This window comes from Rhamphochromis sp. 'chilingali' (assembly GCF_963969265.1).
Source record: "Rhamphochromis sp. 'chilingali' genome assembly, chromosome: 22".
Lineage (NCBI taxonomy): Eukaryota > Metazoa > Chordata > Actinopteri > Cichliformes > Cichlidae > Rhamphochromis > Rhamphochromis sp. 'chilingali'.
This window is the reverse complement of record NC_137950.1, coordinates 11049388-11066566: the sequence shown is the minus strand read 5'-3', so window position 1 is coordinate 11066566 and position 17179 is coordinate 11049388. Positions and strand designations below refer to the sequence as shown.

General features: G+C 40.3%; 1 protein-coding gene across 1 annotated transcript in view; it reads left to right on the top strand.

Moving 5' to 3' along the window:
* The window catches only part of trrap (transformation/transcription domain-associated protein), an 83068-nt gene that overhangs the window by 22685 nt on the left and 43204 nt on the right, over positions 1-17179 (top strand). Inside the window, exons 33-42 of the mRNA XM_080872358.1 lie at positions 660-779; positions 1111-1275; positions 1441-1622; positions 2231-2429; positions 7871-7999; positions 8991-9257; positions 11800-12006; positions 15225-15383; positions 15739-15876; positions 16981-17091. Coding sequence (XP_080728484.1) covers positions 660-779; positions 1111-1275; positions 1441-1622; positions 2231-2429; positions 7871-7999; positions 8991-9257; positions 11800-12006; positions 15225-15383; positions 15739-15876; positions 16981-17091 — 1677 coding nt within the window. The remainder of the gene's footprint in view (positions 1-659; positions 780-1110; positions 1276-1440; positions 1623-2230; positions 2430-7870; positions 8000-8990; positions 9258-11799; positions 12007-15224; positions 15384-15738; positions 15877-16980; positions 17092-17179) is intronic.

Sequence of the window (17179 nt, the reverse complement as noted above, 5' to 3'; positions counted from 1 at the left end):
AACAGTTCAAAAAGAGGGCGGTTTTAGTTGTTTCTTCCATTAACAAAGTATCTATCATTAAGGATTTAGACATAATAATAATGGATTGGATTTATACAGCGCTTTTCAAGGCACCCAAAGCACTTTACAATGCCACTATTCATTCACTCTCACATTCACACACTGGTGGAGGCAGCTACGGTTGTAGCCACAGCTGCCCTGGGGCAGACTGACAGAAGCGCGGCTGCCATATCACGCCATCGGCCCCTCTGGCCAACACCAGTAGGCGGTAGGGTAAAGTGTCTTGCCCAAGGACACAACGACCAGGACAGAGAGCCCAGGGATCGAACCGGCAACCTTCCGGTTACAGATGCGCTTCCCAACCCCCTGAGCCACATGTCAGAAATTAGACATGCTTTTCTGGTTATTCCGGTTATGTTTAAGAGGGTGAATGGGGCCAGAAAGTAAGTGTTGGGTCTTATTTAATAAATACAATAAAAGAGGGAAAGAAATGCTTTATATGTGATTTAGAGGATGCAGGATTAAATGTTATAATCAAAATCTTCACAAGGAAGTGATGGAGTCCATATTTACTGTGAAGTAATTCTCATCCCTTCTTCTTCAGGCTGTTTCCTTTGCTTATGTTCCTTCAGTTTCCTCATTATTTTGTCTCGCACTAGGCTGGCAGCCCGTTCAGGGAGCCTTTGATCAAGTTCCTGACGCGTCACCCATCTCAGACAGTGGAGCTTTTCATGATGGAGGCTACACTCAACGACCCCCAGTGGAGCCGCATGTTCATGGTCAGACAATAGGAGCTCTAAGTAGCCGTCCCCTCAGTCTTTTCATTGACACATTTGCCATTAAAAATGTATTTTGCTTCTTTGTTGCATTTGCAATGGGCTGTATTCGGAAATGTATTGAGTGTTTCGAGCCTCAGTGGTCCTATTAACACAGAATTGAGATGGATTGCTCCAGTAAAATTTCCTAATTTTCTTCATCGTTCAGTATCACAAGTCTGTATATCTGCTATGCACTGTTGGTGATTGAATGGGGTGGACCTTGTAGTCTATTGTTATAGTATACATTTTCTTTTGTGTTATAGTTACAGTAGGTGTTTTTGTTCACATGCAGAGTTTTTTGAAACACAAGGATGCCAAGCCATTACGAGACGTGTTGGCCTCTAATCCCAACCGCTTCGTCCCCCTGCTTGTTTCTGCTGGCACTGCAGCAACTGTTCGACCTGGATCTCCCTCTACTGCCACAGCCAGACTAGACCTGCAGTTTCAAGCTATTAAGGTATGCAGAATTCAGTCTGTTCTTTAAGGTGGACTCACATTCACACAGTTGTTATACTCAGGGATGTCTCGGCAGTTTTTGATCCAAATCTATATACAGCTTAACTCATATTTCTGTTATTTATCCTTAACTAATTTAACCTCGTTCATCTTCACATCTGTTCAGATTATTAGCATCATAGTGAAGAATGATGAGGGCTGGCTTGCAGGGCAGCACTCCCTGGTCAGCCAGCTGAGGCGAGTCTGGGTCAGCGAGGCCTTCCAGGAAAGACATCGCAAAGACAACATGGCAGCCACTAACTGGAAGGAGCCAAAGCTGCTGGCCTATTGCTTGCTAAGCTACTGCAAGTAAGTAGATTTGCTGAAATTGTAATGAAAATGAAATGTTGCAGTTTTCATAGATGTTGCACACTGAATTTGCCTGTTGATATGAAATGTTGTCAGTGGACTGATGTGAAACCCCAAAAACAGCAACCAGGCAGTGCTAATGAGCTTTGTTGAAGACTTAGTGACCATTAGAGTGTTAGTTGATAGTTTCAGTAGTGTGAGCACTACAGGTTAATAATGCACATTTTTAAAGTTACTGCATTTTCCAACTTTACTCAAGTGACATTCCAATCACAAATGACCTTCTGACCCTTTCCTTTCTGTGTGAGCACTGAGAAAGTGCTAGCACACTTGGTGCACTAGGCATTTAGCAGATGTTTATTTCAGACCTTGCAATTAACCCCCAAACACTTCAGCCAGTAATTTTAGCTTAGTGTAATGAGTTCAGTCAACCTTCCTTTGACAAACAAAGTTCTGCTTAGAAAAAAATATATATAAAAGTGGCTAATTAACAGTGCGTTGGTTTCTAAGGTTATTTGAAAGTTGTGTTTTATAGTGTCCCCGTTGTTAACGTTAGCCACATCTCTTTGTGTCTGTGCACTGAACTTATCCACTCTCTCTCTTAATAGGCGTAACTACTCTGAGATTGAGCTGCTGTTCCAGCTGCTGAGGGCCTTTACGGGTCGCTTCCTGTGCAACATGACCTTCCTGAAGGAGTATATGGAGGAGGAAATTCCCAAGAATTACTCCATTCCTCAGAAACGTGCCCTGTTCTTCCGTTTCGTTGAGTTTAATGATCCCCACTTCAACGATGAGCTTAAAGCAAAGGTATGTATACATCCAATCAGACGAAAAACGTTAGTTTATAAGTACAGGCTGCAGATATTTACCCTCTTTTGAAATTGACATTGAAGTGATGCCTGGAGGTAGAATACAGTTTTGCGTATGACATGCTGAAAAAGCAGTGTAGCCTAAACTGATCCAATAGCGCGATCAGTAAATGTATAACATGACAACAAGCACTATACTGTTGGTATACTGTTTGTAGTTAAAGTATCCGACTGGTTGTCTACTCTTTTATGATGACACGAGCAGCATCCACAAGGCCAGATGTAGTAACTCACATTAGCGATGATGGTGCACTTAAATATGCTTTCAGGTCAGCACTTCTGTCTCTATAATCAGCACGACGCACAGTATCCCAACCTCTGCCTACGCTTCCTTACAACATATTGTGCGTCAGGGGGATAAATGCCTATAACCCATTTAACAAAAAAAAAAAAAAAGGAAAAAGAAAAAGTGAAATATTTTGCAAATAAGTCCATTCCTCTATTTAACTGAAAATCATGCAAAGACAGCATATCTGATTTTAAAATTGGTACTATGTTATTATTAAATATAAGCTTATTTTGGAATTTTATGTATTCATCGTTACACACATGTAAGACAATAAATGATTAATCAACTGAAATTCATTGGATATTTGTTTGAATGGTGTAGTTTAATTCAATTAAGACTATTTAAAACAGTCATCCCTCCACCTCTGACCAGAGATCTCATACTATTTGCACATTTTAAATACATTTGTTGACCAAACATCATATTAATCCTGTGAAAGACTGACCCATCCAGATGTATCCACCCCATGCTGAAGTAAAACAGGCTGCAGCTCCCCTTTGGCCTGGTGTAGAATAGGTACTCGAATGATGGATGGAAGGTGCTTTGGCAGTGTGTGTTGAGGGATTATTATGATGGTAGATATGTAATACCATTCCTGTCAGATACTTTAACATCTGTGACCCATACTGACCACGGCTGAATAGCACACACTGATTATGTGTGGGCACGCATCCAGAATGAACGATATCGAGCCATAATGCAAATATTTTGCTGCATGTTATGTGTCATGTTTTGGTTTTATTGCTTCATGATGCAGTGTCTGCACAAGCAATCATGGACTTTATTTTGTTTTATGTAGTGGAGTTCTTCAGGTTTGCATGTCCACAAAAGCTGGATTTTGCAAAACAAGATGTTTCAATTTAAAACGGGACTCTAAGGACATCTTGTTGTCATTGATGCAGCAATTTTAATACTATAAAGCAGCCTTATTAAAAATAAAACAAAACACATTTGATAAATATGATCCTTTTAAAAAACTCATTGAAAATAACACTAAATTTATGTTCTGGGCTTTTTTTCATTGTAGAGAGAGAGATTTAATAATATCATATTCATCATAAGCTCCCCATCTCCACGGCTCGATTACTTTCCTTCTCAACTATTGGACATGCAGCATTTAGGGACCTGATCTGTGTGACTTTTATAGTTAGTGTTTTGTACCAGAAGTTCTTTGATAGAGTGGGGAAGGTCATTTTGTCTGGTTCTAGGACCTCAGAGGCTCACAGATGAATGCTTCTGTAGTCTCTACCTGACCTGCTGCTGCAAGCATTACAGTCATTCAGGCTGCATTTTAATTAAGCTCCCTCTCCCGCATGCAGGCATCGGCACAAACACACACCCACACCCACAAACACATATTTCGAACAGCTGTAATGGCACATAACCTGGCACAGAGAAGCAACAGCACTGCTGTTAAGTACAAACGGGTCAGTGGGGAAGGCCTGTCCTGGCACACAATAGCACATACCCAAATGGTTGTGTGGTAGGCACACAAAACTGTAGACTCACAGGCACACCATGCCATGTGCACACACACCACTAAAATCCAAGGACAAACAGTGTTTCTGGTGCTGCTCACTGCACCTGTCCCTTTTGCTTGTATTCAGTTTGCATTCCTTGAGCTGCATACGGGCTCTGAAAATGAGAGGCAGAATAAAGGCAGAGGAGAGAGAGTTCAGCCAGCTCATTTCTCTGTATTTTTCTTTTTGGGTGGAAATGCTGCATTAGAATTTTCAGCAAGGTTTACTCTCTTAGCTAGCAGAGCTTCAGCACCCCACCATGCTCAGCCCACCCCCCCCAGCAAAATTTTGCTCCTATTGTTGTTTTTCCGCCTTAATTGTCCTCCGCTGGTGTGCAGCAGATGCTGGCTGTGCAGATGAGGCAGAGACCCAGACTGACAGGCGTGATGTGTTTCTGTGCGAATATGTTTGTGTTGATTGGTGTACGAGTAGTGAGCATGAGAATGAGCGTGGGTGTTGCCTCCATTGACATTTAAATAATTGCCTGTAGCATTTATCATAGGAAAGTGTGTGAGTCTGTGCGCTTGCAGTTTCTCGGGAAATCTGGGAGTTAGAAATTCAGGTTCGTATAGAACATCAGAAAGGTCCAGGAGAGTATTTCAAACAGAGGAGTGTCTAGAGAGAGAGAAGGAGAGAGACAGCAGAATGGGACAGCAGCAATGAATCATCTACGGTAGTGCAGGCTGACCCCGAGCTGCTGGTACTGCTGCTGTGTTCCTTCTTTTTGTTTTATCCAAACACTTCTTATAGAAAACCATTTTTGTGCTGCTCTTCTATTCAAAGGCGTTTCATTATTTGCAGAATCCATCTCCAGTCGACGAGCAAACAAACAAATATATGAAATTTATGATGTGCCGTGCATCTGTTTTGCTTTCTGCTGCTTCTTTGTTCCAACATGAGAAAGAGTGTAGTAGAACATTTTTTTTACAATATGTACGATTAATCCCTTCCCCGAGTAGAGACATTAAACAGTAAGCACGTGTGCAAGTTTTTAATACCTGTACCCTGTCTGGCACAATAATCTAAACAGCGATGAGGAAGATTAAGGATTCTTGACAGTTACATCATTTAGATGAAGGAAGACGATTGTTAAAAATTAATTTGATTTTTCACATTCAAAATATTGAGTGAGCAACTCTATTACTAACATACATTGTCTTTTAGTTAACATAATTATTATTCAAACAAATAATCAAACCATTTTAAGTGAATCACGTTATTGAAGCCGAGTTCTTAACTTCATCTACTCTCCTTGGTTATGTGCACTCAAAGGGAGACTGCATCTCTTTATCTAGTCATGTGTAAAATGAATGTACTGTTTACATCTAGTAGTGATTGTCGTCATCACACATTCATTGTGGCTTCGAGCCATTCATTTTTTTCTGGTTTATATAAAGACATTAAAAGACCCCCCTTCAACCACCCACCACTCACCACCCCAGTTATCACAGCTCCCCTTAATTGAGCTCAGAGAGGAAATCTATGGGCACTGCAACTAGGGCTGCTCGATTATGGCAAAAATGATAATCACGATTATTTTCACTGAAATTGAGATCACGATTATTTGACGATATTTATTTAACCCTTTAAGACCTACTATAGAACCAAGTCCACCAGAGCTTATATTATTTTTTTTTACATGCTGTAGTGCCATTTGTGGGAGCATTTCAAGTTGCTATACATCAATACAACTGTTATAGCCCATATTTTAATAATATGTATGCATTAAGTCCATAGTAATTACATAAATTGCAAAAAAGTGCAATAAACTACAAAAAAAATTGAAAATCGCTTTTGTTTTGTTTACATATATTTCTACTTGGAGAAATTTAAGAGGCTTATCCCTCAAAACTATAAATACAATAAAGTTGCAAAAAATAGTTTCCCACCACAGGAAATTTATTTTGAGTGTCTTCATAGTTTTATTTTGGAGATACAGCAATTTTTATATACTGCAGGAAAAACAAAAAACAATCCTATGATGCAAATTTGCAAAGAAAACAGCATGTGCATCATTTCACTGTGGGAAGTGTTACGAACAGCTGATCGAATCGGCAAAGCGTGTTTCTGGAATATTATGTTTTTGTTCCTGCAAGCGCTTTTTATGCAATTTTTGCAAAGCTATATGTGGAACGAAACCGTGACCGAGGACAAGCTGATGGCATCAGATGTAAGTACAACTCCTCCGGTTTCATATGCAAAACAAATTATTGCGCTAGCTTACATGGTTCAGGTTCTACAGGGATTTAAAAATAGTTAAGCAAAACGGAGCGTGCTGCTCTGACCGGCTTTAAAGGGTTAACAATGACTTTAAAAAATAATATAAAATAGTGTGCAACACCACTGAAGTTTTTTTTTTTAAACTCTCTTTTCAACCAACGGCAGTCACTCTCCAAATAACTTCTGCTTAGCTTTCCGAGCTTCCCTCGGGTCCTCTTAATCAGCGGTCTCCAACCTTTTTTGCGCCACGGACCGGTTTATGCCCGACAATATTTTCACGAACCGGCCTTTAAGGTGTCGCGGATAAATTAGGGAGGGGCTAATAATCGGCTCAGTCATTTTTAATGATCGTTGAAAGCCCAGATCGTAATCGTGATTAAAATTAGATTAATTGAGCAGCCCTAACTGCAACACACACACACGCGCACACACACACACACACACTTGTTATATGTGAATTGAAAATGAAATTTAAGATAATTAAGACACCTGCAGAATGTGATCTAGGCCACTCGCCCAGAACTCCTGCAGGAGCACATCATCAGTGGCATTACAAAATGATGCTGTTATCGTACAATGATTGATATCAGAGAAGCTTAGAATTAATAGGAATAGATGACACTGAAAAACAGAGTAATGCTCAGTGTGTGTTCAGCGTGTGAGAAAGAGAGCGAATATTGTGCTAATGGAGGAGATGGAACATATGCTACCACAGCTCATTCTCCACTGAGCGATGCCCTGTCCTCCCAGTGATGGATTGAATAGGGGTGTTCATTAATAGATAGCAGCTTCTTTAATAAATGCAGTCGTTAGCTGTATAGTGGTTGGGTTAGTCGGATTTTACAAACTAATCAAGCCCTCATTCACATTCCCTGTTAAGATACTCTAAATCTTATTGACTTTTGTTTTTGCTTTAAATGCTTGTAGATTAATTAAGGAAATACATTGTTTCTTTAGTTTTGCCTCAGAGAGGAAATTGTTTTCTTTTTGCTCTTTAAATTATTTATTGCAATCATTTGGTGCCACATTTGACATTGCTGTGGTCAAATGTGTCTTTTTTCTCTCTCTCTGTACAATCCAGTTGTTTTTATTATTTATTTTTTGCTGTTATTATCAGTCCGGAAAGTATTCTCTTCTTGTTCCTACCCCTTTCTGTGTAATCACTTATGTATTTGCCACTGAGGGCTGATTGTGTGCAGGGTTTTCTTTAATGTAGGTTTGAAAAGGGTACACTAGGTGATTTCACTGATTAGTTTCTCCTTTCTTGAAAGTGTGCTATCGGTGGAATCATCCATTGTAATCTCTCTTGAAAGGGTCAAAGCTGTAAACTCCACTTTTCTTCTTTAATAGGTGCTGCAGCACATCTTGAATCCAGCCTTCCTGTATAGCTTTGAGAAGGGAGAAGGTGAGCAGCTGCTCGGACCGCCCAACCCTGAAGGAGACAACCCTGAAAGCATTACCAGTGTCTTCATCACCAAGGTACACATGCTATCTCTATCTGTCTAAATCCATAAAATACATGGATTTATTATCTTGTTATTCATATTTTTCCTCTTCTTACCGTTCTTACCATTTTCTTCTCACAGTCAGCAGACAACCCTTGCTGTCTGTTTATTCCATGACTTTGTGTCTCTTTGTGTTCCTGTTTCTGATTTCATTACCTGCTGCATTTCCTCTCATAATGTCCTATCAGCCCAACATCTCTCCTTTCTGAGTCATCATCAGCTACATCCTATTTAGTCATCTTCTTCTCTCATGGCCTTACACTTTAATTACTGTCATTTCATCTCTTTCTTCTTCCTTTTTTTCCCTACATGTCTTTGATTTTTCTTTCTTCCTCCCAGAAGCTCCTCTCTGTTTGTTATCACGTTTGATTCATCAGACTATAATTTCTGGTGTAAATGTCACATTGTGACCATGCTAAAGGTCGGCATGTTTGTTTGTACTGTGGCAGATCTCATCACTGACTAACACCAATCCTAATGGCTGCTAATAGCTCCTCTACAGTCTGGATAAAACTGATTTCCTACCTCACCTCCCTGTCTCCCTATGTACTGTGCTGTCTTCTGTACATTCTCTTTGGGGAATTGGTATTTGGGTGGTTTGAGTGATGCAAGGTTTTCAGTATATGTAAAATTAGATTGTGTTGTTGTAAAGTGTCATTCAGAATCAATGAACTGTGTTACACTCTAGAAATTTAAGTACAGATTATTCAATAGAGTGAGTTTCGGCTTATTGTTTATCTACATATGAGGAGACTTATTGATCTCCAACTGGAGTTGTTAAGAATTAGCATAACAGGGCTAAAGTATTTTTTGTGAGAAGTTTTAGTAGTGTTAATACAACATCCCACCAAGTCAAGCTCCTGAAAATGTTCTGTGCCAATTCTGCTATAGATTGCAAAAACGGTATAATTTTCCTGTATTGCCCAGCAATTTTTAATGGCACTTCTTTCCTATCCCTCTCCAAGGTTCTGGACCCGGAGAAGCAGGCTGACCTGCTGGACTCTCTGCGAATCTGCCTACTGCAGTTCTCCACCCTGCTAGTGGAGCACGCTCCCCACCATATTCATGACAACAACAAGTCACGCAACAGCAAGCTGCGTCGTCTTATGACTTTTGCCTGGCCGTGCCTTCTGCCTAAAGCCTGCGTTGATCCTGCCTGTAAATACAGTGGTCACTTACTGCTGGCCCACATCATCGCAAAGTTTGCCATTCACAAGAAGATTGTCCTGCAGGTGAGAGCTAATAAATGTTTCAATGCCGAAAAGGGACACAACAGAAAAATGACAAAAGATGGATTTGAAAATGGAACATAGCAGATGAATTCACAGTAGAAAACGGCGTACACTTAGAAAGGTACCTTTGCTTTCTGAGTCACACTTATGAAGAAAATGCTGTGTAGTTGTGAAGTCAGAGGAACTATTTTGGGTGCCCCTGGTTCACTAAAGCCCCTTTCAGCCATGCACTTCCATTAATCTGTCGGCCTCTGAATGTGTCAGCTTCATGGCCAAATGAGCACCTCAATGGTTTTTCTGTAAAAGTTTCAGACGACGGTCCTACTATGTCAGATTTAGTAATATTTACATATCACTTTCAGTGCTGCAGGAGCTTGAACTGCATGCAGTCACATTAAAGAGCAAGCCTGCAGAAGATTATGATGTACTGATGTAAGAAAGAACTAAGAAAGAAATCCGTTCATCGGCAGACTTCTGAGATCCTGTGCAGGCTTGTGGCTGACATGGACAGAGATTTTAATCAAAGGCTGTCTTCGTCTAGAGGTAGAGGGAATATAAAGGACTGGGTTAGCAAAGAGGCAAGGGAGTAAGAAGTGCAGGAACAGGCCATGCAGATGGCAGTCTTGAGTGCTGTGAGTGCCATCTGCATGGCCTGATCTTCTTTTGTTTTTCGAGTTAGATATCCAGCATTATGTTACTTAATGTATTGCCTGCTTTCATGCATCTAACAGATGAGCGTGAAAAGGCAATATTATTATTCATAAGTTGTGCGTCTTGTTTTATGTTGAGTTTTTGAAATATCACTTCTTAGTAGAGCTGGGCGATATGAGATTTTTTCATATCACGATATGTTTTTTTCATTTCAGGCGATAACGATATCTATCACGATATAAGCCAAATAACTATATTTGTAAGATTTAAATGTGCCGTTGCTCACAAGTAAAATGTGAAATAATCAGCAGCTTGTTTTTATTTAAATATTTATTTCCCATAATAAGTTCAACAGGGTAGATGTACTTAAGGAACATGAGACTTTTTCAGATAAATAAAGGCAAATATTGCAAACTACACAAAAGGCAGCCGCTAAAGCGTTTAAGTTTCAAAATAGAACAAACGAAACAGACTAAATTGTCAATTCCACTTAGAAACAAAATATTAATTCTAAAAATAAATCTTAGTTTGTTTTACAGAAGAACAGACAAAACTGACTAACTTTTGTCAATATCAAATAAACTGAGAACTAAAAGGAAATTCTCAATCTCTCCTTGTTGTATAGCTTAGCTTTTCAAACAGTTTTAACAGTTACTTTAGTCTGACAAAAGCCGAATGATGAATTAGCGCTTCCAGTCAGAGACTGAGGCTACGTCCACACGTACACGGGTATTTTTGAAAACGGAGATTTTCCGTTTTCGTTTTAAAAAAATAATCCCGTCCACACATAAAGGCAGAAATGAAGGAAAACGCTGCTATGAACATGCCAAAGCAGCAGGTGGCGCTAGATTCCTAACCGTGCAGAAATGTTGGCCAATCAGAAGTCTAGAAGCCTCGGTGGGAAAAAGTAAACAAAGCTGGGGCATAGAAGCAGAACCGAGTCGTATGTGTGGACGGACAGTAACTGTGTGTATATGTAAGCATTTAAACACTGCAGAGAGTAGAATTAACAGTAACAGTATTGTAGAAATTCATTTCACCGAAACAATAACGTGGCGCACAGTGTGACGCATGCACCAGTTTATTGTATTTCCAGACTTGCTTTCGGCACAATTTACAGTGCACGCTACTGTTTTTTGTCAGACTTGAAATAGCCGAAATACCTTCACACTACAGAACTTCTATGGCTCTTCCGTTCAACAATCTCTCCGGCATTGGAACCATCATCTGTTTTCTCTTCGGTCACGCTCGGTTGGCACACTCATTTCCTCCATTACGCGCTGGCTCCATTACCCGCTGGCTGCTTCCCAAACAAACACACGTGCGGCTTGGCACTTGTGCTGTAGGTAACAAGTCACGCGACGTGACGCTGCGGCTGTGATTGGTTCGGCTCTGCGCTACTTAATTTGGATTGGCTGACCTTTTTTTTTTTTTTTTTTTTTTTTTTTTTTTTTTTTTTAAAGAGGACAAGAGCGGCGAGGTCTATCGCGATAGCTTAATTTCTCTATCGAGTAAAAGTTATATCGCGATACATATCGTTATCGTTCTATCGCCCAGCTCTACTTCTTAGATTACCCCACTTTTAAATTTTGTATCTTGTGTTGATGGGTTTAGCAGTTGTGGAGCCAGCTTAACAACTCAAGTGATGAAGCATTTGCATTTATGCCTGTCATCAGCTTCTTTCATTTTTTTCCCAACTCTGTAAGGAAGGTGTGTGTGCGTGTGTGCGTGTGTGCGCGTGTGTGTGTGTGTGTGTGTGTGTGTGGTTTGTGTGCTTTTTCTATCTTCTCTAAATGTGTAGGCAGGAAAACAGCACTTTTAAGGGACAGTAAATTTTAGCCAAGTATATGGTATGTTGGTAAATTAGACATGCGATCTCTGCTCTGTACAGGTCTTCCACAGCCTGTTGAAAGCCCACACAATGGAGGCCCGGGCCATAGTCCGCCAGGCTATGGCCATCTTGACTCCGGCAGTGCCTGCACGCATGGAGGACGGCCACCAGATGTTGACGCACTGGACTCGCAAAATCATTGTGGAGGAGGGGCATACTGTACCACAGCTGGTTCACATACTGCATCTCATTGTGCAACACTTCAGGGTGAGTAGATTTAAAAAAGAAAAAAAAAAGCACACACATTAATGCAACTTAGGCAGCAGCAGACTTCCATATGTCAGACCACTACTACCAAAAGTATTGAGTCCCCATGATATCCTCCTGGGATGGATGGAGCTCTTCCTTCTGTCATTTAAATTATTTATGACAGATTTGTTATACCACTTAATAATAGCAAAAGTAATATGCTTCTGAGGATGACAGTAAAATATCAGCGTTTTCTGTTTTACGATTTCTTGTGTTTCGAGGTGAGCTGCCACCACACATACTGAGATGTTAAGTGCCACTCAAGTGCACACATAGACATCCATTTAGTGTCTCTGCCGGCTCTCCTCTCAGCATGCTCACTGCAGGGAACCACGTGGGGGGAGACTGTTGAGACGCTAATTTTACTGATTATCTAAGTGCTCTGAATTACATGACACATCTTTCCTAATGGGAAAGGAGCATACTCATTAAAATGTAGATGATCTTATGCAGACCAATTAAAAATGTTTATGATTTTTTGTTAATTTCAGTTTTATATTGGTTGTAGCCAGATCATTTGTACTTTGCTCTGTTATCAAGTCAAAAGCTGGACTCTCATGTCTAATTATGTCAACCGCCTGGTGTCCACAGTTGACTTAATGCAGATACAGCATTAAACACACCCTTCACAGCAGTGATCAGTAGAGTCAAAGAGCAGCTCATGTGGACTCGTCATCAACAAAAGCAAATGATCATCGAGCTTGCTTTTCGCTTTCCTCCATAAACTTGAAAGACACTTGTGCCCTCTCGCTTCTTCAGCTGATGTTCACCGCCTCACCAGTCAGAGAGCGACAGTCTTTTAGCAGAAGACTGACATTTCCCTCAGCTTCCCTCTCTATCTCACTGACAGGCCGCTCTCACTGGGCCAGATGACTAATCTAATGTAATCACATCAGCATAATTACACTGGGGAGGAGATAATGACAGACAGATGAGAGACTTTGTGCATGTGCGTTTGATAAAGAAATGGAGAGATTGTGTGCGTGTTTGTCTGTGTGCACATGTGATGGACAGGGCTTAGCCACTGTCATTAAGGGGCTGTGAAGTCCTGCTCTATCGACTATAATTACCCTCAAAGTGAGAAGCTTTAATATTCTTTGACACTGACAAAAGCCCTCAGATAGACATCTCATCTCTAGCTCCTTTGTCTGCATGTGTGTTTGAGAGTCCCAGTTCAGTTTTCGGAAGCTAAGTGACTCTTGAGCGTGACACTTGAGTTGGGCTAAGTGTGTATCATCATGTCCTTGAGACTAAGTAAGAATTTGATGTCAGAGTTTGCCTATTCTGACTAAAAGTTTCAAAGTGATTGAACACCCCATTTAACTTTGCATGTGTTATCACTCTAAAATCTAAACTGGTAGGTCTGGAGTACATAAAAACAAACTTTTCCTGTACATGTGTGGACTTGCCTTTATTTTTGTCCACCTCCCATATATTAGTGCATTGTGCATAGACTAGGGGTGTCAAACGTACGCTGTCCACATTCGGCAAAACAACAAAAAAAGAAAAAGAAAGGAAGGGAAAAAAACAAAAAACTAATCTGTACAGTCTGGGCAATGAGCTACCAGGAGCTCATTTTATTTCTGTCATTTTATTTCTTACAAATTAAGTTCAAAGAGTTGCGCTGACAGATTACTTTCTTTGCCGCAGCAGGTTTTCTTCATCATATAGAAAAACAGTTAAATATGTAACTTCTTTATACTAATAGAAAAGGAGGCTTCACTGGTACAGCCCGTTTTTAACATCAAAGTGGGCTGTATGTGACCCGCCATGTAAAAGGAGTTTGACACCCTGGTTTACACTAGATGTTTTGCAGCAGATGGAGCTAGCACAAGGATAAGCTTCCTGGGAGTCGTTCTGTGTGATTCTAGTAGAAGCGCAGGAACAAGATGCTGCAGCAAATGACATATGTAGGCCATTGTTTGGTTGCTTCTTCTGTTGCTAATGCAGTGGAAGAAGGCCTCGTACAATACTGTGCAGAAGTCTTGAGGCATTCGTCCTTGCTTCTATTTTTTTGCTTCCAAGGAGCCGGATTTTCCTGTTTCTTTTTTAAGTGGGCTTGAGCAGTAGTTCTCCAGGCTTTCTGAAGGTTTTTTCTTTCAACGTTGGCTGCCTTTCTGTTTGTTTGTTTTTTAAGTTAAAGCCTCTTAACACTGACCTGTGAATATTCAAGCATACAAAAGGCACCTAACTCAACTTTTTAATTAAATCTAAGCAAAGTATCAAACATAACACAATATGACAAGATATTCTGAATTTTTTGAGGAACGTTTTTTTGGACTCACATTTTTGGGCTGCAAGTACGACAGAGAACTGTTTTTGTATGAGTAATGGGGTTTTTTTTGGTCTCGCAGAGTTTAAGTGGTTCCACTTCATGCAAAACAAGCTTGTTTTTTTTAAAACCCGTAATCTTGTCATCCACACTAGTTTTCCACTCTTCCAGACTTCATCTGGTTTTTACAGAGTAAAGGTTCAAGTTGTGAGAGATACAGATGAAAGGAACACACGCCCCAAGCCACAGTGCAATTTATACTGACGTTTAAATTCGTCTGGTTAGCCTTAGGGGCTATTGTAGTCACTTTTTGTGCCTCTTTTAAACTCTACCATTGGTGCTATCTGTCTGTGGTGCTTTGTGGAAGAAAAAATGCGCCAGTCCCTCCTGACAGCTTCTGTATATAATATTAAACATAAGCTTTTGTGACACTCTATCTTTTAATCATACAGTTAGGTCCATAGGTTATTCAACAGTAACACAAATTTAGCTCTTTAAAGAGTGTGGAGTGACTGTTTATAACATTGTCTGCAATTTCTAAACTGTTGAAGGGATTTAACAGATGCACTGCATTAAGTCACCACTTCAATCACATGGTAATTGCAGGATTTCAAATGTATTGTGGTGAAATAATGGCTTATGAGGCTTTTTGGACTTAAGGGCGACTTAAGTAATTGTTTTCTAACAGTTACAAAATAATTAGAATTTTTAAAAAAAAACCACATACACCAAAAAACCAAAACCAATACAAACCTGTGTTTTGCATAATCTGGAGTGCTCTGATGTCAAAGTGGATGATGTCAATTGAATATTAGCAGAACAAGGGATATGAAAATATTGCTTGTTTATAGTACTTCAGCATTATGATACTTTTTCAAAGTTATACCTGGTGCTCCCCCCCCAGGTGTATTACCCTGTCCGACACCACCTGGTGCAGCACATGATCAGTGCAATGCAGCGTTTGGGCTTCACTCCAAGTGTGACTATAGAGCAAAGGAAGCTGGCTGTGGACCTGGCTGAGGTGGTCATCAAGTGGGAGTTGCAGAGGATCAAAGACCAGCAGGTAAACCACATTATTTTTACTGACTTCTGTTGATGTCAGGAGTACCAGTTTGGGATGGTCGTCTAGGATGTTGACATACAGAGTCACCAAATTATGTTTCTCACTTCTCACAAAAATCTTTTTCCTTCAGACTGAAGACGCTCATTAAGTCACAAAATAAACCTTATTCATCATAGCAGTTAAAGCGTTTCTTGAGCCGTGTACCATAAATGCTCATTACTTATGTTGCTATATGAGCTAGTGACAAACTTCAGCTTTATTGCATTGTACAGAAAGAGACATACTGTGGTTATATTGTGTTAACAATTGGATTTGTCTCCTCCTTTCTTGTGTGTACCTTTCTTTGGCACAACAGCCAGAATCTGAGGCTGAGGTAGGTCCTGGTGGTGAAGGGACCAGTGGGGCTGCTGTGAAAAGAGGCCTGTCTCTAGAATCCGCCGGGGCTGGACAGGACGTCAAGAGATTCCGTACAGCAACTGGAGCGGCTTCCACGGTGAGCTCAGTTAGTAATTAGTCAGATGCCAGACGAATGTGGCTGTGACTGATGGGCCCTCGTGCCCCAGACAGAATGTCTTACCTTGAGAGTTCTCACTTGATATCCCTGTGTTACTTGCTTCTCTAAGGGTGTTTGTTGTGCAGTTTGAAAGCTACTAATAAGACAGCCAGTTTTACTTTTTTGTCTCCACAGTCATTTATTGAATGAGTCTGAGGGGGAAAAATTGCTAACAGGATTGACAGCAGAGTTGTTGCTGTTATCCAGCTTGTCTTACAGCAGTATGGCAGCGTCACATATACTTCATCATATCCCTCTGTGGTCTTTTGTTTTGAGGTCTTTTGGGATACCTTTGTTGTAAAATCGCCTGTTCAAAATTTTAATCAAATTTGTTAATTTGCACTAATGCCAATCTTTCTAAAGGCAGTTTATACTTAGATTAAAGACTCTGAAATTGCCTCGTGATGTGCCTGACACATCTGGAGTTCTGCCACAATCAGCTTAATGTCTGCATGTCGTAGATTAGAGGGCATAATTGGGCAGTAACTACACGTTTTAAAGAAAGCTTGTTTTATGTATTAAAGTGTTCATAATGAATTCCAAAATGTAAATGTCCTTTAAAGTATGTCGATTTACAGATCACAGATTTATTAGCCCTGCAACAGAGTGAAAACCTGTCTCTCGCTCAGTGACAGCTAGAATAGGCTCCAGCCCAGCTACAATCTTTAACTGGAAAAACCTTTAAGAGGATGGAAGGATGAATGACACTTACAAAAGTAAAACAAATACTTAAAGGTTAATGTAATAAATATTTGTGCTCTTGTTATAATTTCTGTTTTTTGTGCCTCTTCTTGTGATGTCAAGATAAAAATGCGTCTTTTTAACTTGTCAGAATTTGTTTCTGCTTAAGCTGAGGAAACATTAATTGCCCAGAAAGTTGTCAGAAAAGTTATCAGACTTATTGTGGCTGGAGCCTCCTCTTTGTAGACCGAAAAACCCTTTGTACAGCATTTCTGCCTTTTGACAACTTTCTGTAATCATTCTTTTGTCAAAAAAGAAAAAAGTTTATCTATATTTGACAGATTATAATGTTTGTGTTTGTAGGTATTTGGCCGCAGCCAGTCCATGCCAGGCACAGAGAGCATGCACAACAAACCTGTTGAGAAACAACATACAGACACTGTGGTCAACTTCCTCATCAGGATTGCTTGCCAGGTAAGACCTCAGCCACACACACACACACACACACACACACACACACACACACACACACACACACACACACACACACACACACACGTGT